The sequence below is a fragment of the Pteropus alecto genome, unplaced genomic scaffold, assembly GCF_000325575.1.
Source record: "Pteropus alecto unplaced genomic scaffold, ASM32557v1 scaffold189, whole genome shotgun sequence".
Taxonomy (NCBI): domain Eukaryota; kingdom Metazoa; phylum Chordata; class Mammalia; order Chiroptera; family Pteropodidae; genus Pteropus; species Pteropus alecto.
The window spans coordinates 3389092-3394282 of NW_006442117.1; the positions used below are offsets into that span (position 1 = coordinate 3389092).

General features: G+C 51.0%; 1 protein-coding gene across 1 annotated transcript in view; it reads left to right on the forward strand.

Moving 5' to 3' along the window:
* The window catches only part of LGALS8 (galectin 8), a 34293-nt gene that overhangs the window by 13566 nt on the left and 15536 nt on the right, over positions 1-5191 (forward strand). Inside the window, exons 3-5 of the mRNA XM_025039070.1 lie at positions 1003-1091; positions 1992-2202; positions 3505-3624. Of these exons, the coding sequence (XP_024894838.1) occupies positions 1003-1091; positions 1992-2202; positions 3505-3624 (420 nt within the window). The remainder of the gene's footprint in view (positions 1-1002; positions 1092-1991; positions 2203-3504; positions 3625-5191) is intronic.

Consider the following 5191-nt stretch of genomic DNA (forward strand, 5'->3'; position numbering starts at 1 on the left):
GAGCGGCCCCTCGGGGGGACCGGCTCCGTCAGCCGCCCGGGCTCCACAGAGGACGTTGGGCTTGAGCCGAGCTTTCTAGCCTAAGAGCCACCAATTTACAGCTACCTGAGATGGCCTCTCTTGTTTTCTTACTTGTCAGTCAGTTCTACCTCAGGCAGATTTCACGTATGCCGTAACTTGACTGAGCTCGGTGTGAGGCGTGATGATGTCTGGCCTGCTTAGCTGGGCCAGGTGCTCCTAAGTGGAAGAGAGAGATGGTCGAGAGGGAGGAGAAGCAGCCACATAGCACAGGTCCCCAGCCACCAGCGTCACCTCAGGGGAAGGGGATTGACAAGGTCTGAGTGTGTCAGGCCGCAGACAGAAGGGCTGGGTTCCAGGTAGTGAGGGGGCAGGTGGAGACCCGGATGTGTATGGGACCCGGATTATGTATGGGACACCTGTCGGAGCCCAAGCCTGCACACAAGACTAGGCCAGGGTCGGTGGGCGCCATGTCTTGAGAGAGCGCCAGGCCCCCCCCGGAGCTCATCCCTGAGGCCACGAAGGCCCCTGACTGCCAGCAGTGCCCCGGGGGTGGCAGCCTGGAAGCCCAGAGGTTAGGCTCCCGTGTTCCAGGCAGAGACTGTCCTCATTGCTCAGAGCTTAGCATGGTCTTGATCCTGCTGTTGGTTCATCAAGGGAACGTTAGGAAAAAGAGAGGCGGGGCCTGACATTGTGATAAGTTTTTCTATTATCTGAATTATTCTATTAAGTGGAATTTTTATTTTTACGAAACTCCCAGCCACATAAAAAGTACTGTGAGTAGTATTTATCTTGGGCCTTTTCCCAAAGAACTCAGTTTGCAGATATTGCGAATACCCTGGCCGTGTTGCTCCCCTGTCGCTGTCTGAATAGTGAGGACAGCTTGGGTGATGCTGGCTTCTGAGATTTGTGTGCAGCCTTTAAGAATGTAGTCTTTCAATCTTGTTTATGTAAAAGTGCATTTGTTAAAATTATGTTTCCTAGATAATCCCCTATGTTGGGACCATCCCTGAACAGTTGGAGCCTGGAACTTTGATTGTGATACGTGGGCATGTTCCTGGTGACTCGGACAGGTAAAATCCTCCTGTTAGATGAAAAAAGAACATGAGTAGATGTCTCCATGACTGTAGAACAGAAAATAACGTGGGAGACATTTTGATGCTTCGAGGCCTGATTTTGGAAGGGCCCAGGTGCTGAGTGGCTGAAATAAAGCTTATTTGGATTTTTATAAGTCTGATTTCAGTATAAAGAATTAGACGTATAGTTGATGAGGGGAACTGTGGTCAGAGGACTGAGTGAGTCTAAGTGTCACCCCCACAGCATCTCCGAAGTCCTGTTTCAGGCGGTTTGACCTGATGCTGCTTCGGGCACAGACTGTGGATGAGGCTGTGTCGGTGAGAGCTGGGTTCAGTTCGGAGTGGCTGACGCCCACGTGACAGTGGTTTAAGATGTGGACGTCCAGTCTGAGAGAGGCAGCCCAGGCGTCTTAGGCAGCTCCACCAAGTCGTTAAAGAAGCGGGCTTCTTCCAGCTCTTCACAGGGCGCGTCCTTTCTCCTAATTGTTAGAAACAGGAACTCCAGCCCTCTGGGTAGCGGGGTGGGTGCATGTGGTGTCTGGAGGGAGGGTCAGGGAGGGACAAAAGGCAGGCAGACACCAGCGGTTTGAAGGCAGTCTCCAGCAGTCGCACCGAGCACTTCGCTTCTGCCTGGCTGGCAGAGGTTTGCCGCGTGCACGTCTGCCTGCGGGGGAGGCCGGAGACGGAGCATCCTATTCTAGACAGACGTGGCCCCGGCTACAGCTCGGGGGCTGTTGCTGAGGAAGGAAAGGAAGATCAGGCAGCCAGCTCTTCTGGCCTCAGGCGAACGAGCAGAGACCCAGCCGCGTGGCCCTCGGCCTGGATCTTCGTGCTGTTGGGCTCTTGCTCGCCGCCCTCCTGTCTGACTACTCGGGTCGCCCATGTTTCTGTCCTCAGATTCCAGGTGGACCTCCAGAATGGCAGCAGTGTGAAGCCTCGGGCTGACGTGGTCTTTCATTTCAACCCACGTTTCAAAAGGTCCAACTGCATTGTTTGCAATACTCTGAAAAATGAGAGATGGGGACGGGAAGAGATCACCTACGACATGCCTTTCAAGAAAGAAAAGTCTTTTGAAATTGTGATTCTGGTGCTGGAAGACAAATTCCAGGTGGGTTTGGAGTGTGAAAGTCAAACCTTCATTCATGAGAATAAGACATGGGAAGCTTTTCACATTAGTGAACTCACACTGACATTTCTTAAATCTAGAGAGTTTGGCTTTCTAGCTTTTCTGTGACGTAGAGGCCAGGCAGGTACCTGAATGTGAGGCGTTGCCATGGGGAACCAGGTCTAGGGCAGCCACATTTCTTCATTAGGTCATACAGCTCCTGGCAGGGCCGGGCCCATTTCTGAATGGGCCCAGCACTGTATTAATTATGGGATAGTAAATCTGGAGCTGACGGACAGATGGGGACCCTAGTGGAAAAGTCAGAGTCCGGTCTGAGCTGAAGTCCTGCCACCAGATGGTTCTTTAGGACCAGATTGCAGACCCAGAAGGGCCTCAGATCCTGCGTGTAGGAAATACTATTGCCGGCCTCCCTGAGCGTGCCGCACCTGTGCAGGTGAGGTGGCTTTAGTCCCAGGGATGCTTCCCTCGCTGATCCTCGTGCCTGCAGAGCCTCCCGGGCTGGAAACCACCTTCGAAGGCCGGCTCCATGTCTGGTGGGCACCTTGCGCCCACCAGGCCTCTGCTGATCCCCTCAGTCTCCTGAACTCCAGTCACCCCGCTCCTCTGGCCCTGGCACCCTTGTCTCTGTGCCGTTCGTTGTAGCACTCGATCCTGTGCCCTGGGATTTTTCCTGTATTCACTTCACCCGCCTCTGGGAGTTTGAGCTCCTGCCTGTGTTCTCCCGGCAGTGAGGACCTGGCATGGGAGGGAGGGCACACGGACCTGTGAGCTGGCCACCTGCGGGGCATCGGGCCCTGTGCTGGCAGACACACGCCAGTGGCCCTGGCTCACAGCAGCAGCCTTGTGAGTGAGAGCTTTAGGCCTACACAAGTAGCATCTCCGAAGTTGGGGAAACTTCCCGTGTTGATTTATTCAGCAAGTTCAACAAATATTTCCTGTGCCTGTCGTGTGCAAGGCGGTCTCTTTCAGAGGGTGGCAGCTTGCAGGGCGCGTCTCTCCCCTGGGTTCATAGGCCTCTGGACCCCGGGATGTCACATATTTATGTAAACACATGGATCGGCACGTGGTCACCCATGTGTGACTGCTCTGGAGAGAGGACCCACGGCGTTTAATCTGGTCAGGAAGTTGAAAGAGGACACATTCTGCTCCTTTCAGTCACCGTTGGTCAGACGTGGACTGTGGAGCCCTGTGGGAAAATGAACAAAATTAAACCCGAGTAGACAGATTCAGTGTGGGGAACCGAATTAGGTTATTAACAGTTTCCCTCGGGTGCCATCTGCGCAGGTGGCCGTGAATGGGAAGCACGTCCTGCTCTACGCGCACAGGATGCGCCCGGAGGAAGTGGACACACTGGGCATTTACGGCAAAGTGCACATCCACTCTGTGGGCTTCAGCTTCAGCTCGGTGAGTGCCTCCACCCCGCATGTCTCTGATGACGCAGTCCGATCAAACGGGAGCAAACGTCTTCAGTTAGCACCATTTAAGATGGGAATAGTGGATTCTGTCCCTCTGTAGTGTATTAATTCTTGGAAGTAAGTCGTTCAGACTATAGGATGCTGTATCGTCTTCTTTTTCTTGTTAATTGTGTTTGTATAAATTAGTCATTTAACAAATTGACCTGCTTTTCTATGAGGCCTATTTTTATTATTTTAGTTCTATAACGCAATCTTGCCTTTTTACCACTTATTAAAATTATTTTCTTTTTACTATTTATTCCCATCCTCCCAACTTCCGTCCCCTCTGGCAACCATCAGCATGTTCCTTGTCGGTGGGTCTGTTTCTGTTTATTTATGTGTCTTGTTAGGATCCTACATGGAGTGAAATCACACATTACTTATTTTTCTGTCTGACATATTCACTTAGCATAGGCCTCTAGGTCCATCCACGTTGCTGCAATTGGCAGGATTTCATTCTGTGCTATTGCTGAATAGTAGTCCCTCGTATACGTGTACCACATGGCCTTTATCCAGTCATCTGTCTGCGGACACCTAGGTCGCTTCCACGTCTTGGCCACTGTAAATAAAGCTGCAGTGGACACCAGGGTGCAGATCTTTTCGAGTCAGTGTTTTGGATTTCTTTGGATAAACACCCAGAAGCGGAACTGCTGGATCATATGGCAGCTCTATTTTTAATTTTTTGAGGCACCTCCGGTGTTTTCCATAGTGACCGCGCCAATCTACAGTCACACTGACAGTGCACGAGGGTCCCCGTGCTCCATGTCCTCATCACTTGCTCTTTGTTGACTTATTGATGACAGCCGTTCTGACACCTGTGAGGCGATGTGTTGTTGTGGCTTGGATTTGCATGTGAAGCCAAACACCTTTTCATATCTCTGTTGGCCACCTGTCTGTCCTCTTGGGAGAAATGTCTATTCGGGTCCTCCGCCCATTTTTTTGGATTCTTTGGGGGGTTTTGGTGTTAAGTTGTATGAGGTCTTTATATAGTCTGGATAGTAACCCCTTATCGGATGTGTCATTGGGAAATATCCTCCCATTCAGCAGGTTGTCTTGTCTTTTCGTCGATGGTTTCCTTTGCTGTACAAAACCTTTTTCGTTTGATGTAGTCCCATTTATTTGTTTCTTTTGTTTCCCTTGCCGGGGGACACACATCCCAAGAAATACTGCTGAGAGCGATGCCAAAGAGTTTGCTGCCTATGTTTTCCTCTAAGAGTTTGCTGGTTTCGGGTCTCACGTTCACAACTTTAATCCATTTTGAGTTTGTTTTTGTGTACGGTGTAAGAAAGTGGTCCAATTTCAATTTTTTTGCATGTGACCAGTTTTCCCAACGCCATGTATTGAAGAGACTGTCTCTACCCGCTGTATATCCCTGCTTCCTTTGTCGTAGGTCAACTGACCGTGTAAGCGAGGACTGAGTGCTGGGCTGTGTTAATCAGCTGGTCTGTGTGTCTGTCTGTCTGCCGGTGCCGGGATGTTTCGATTACCACAGCCTGTAGTGTAGTTGGTTATGCGGG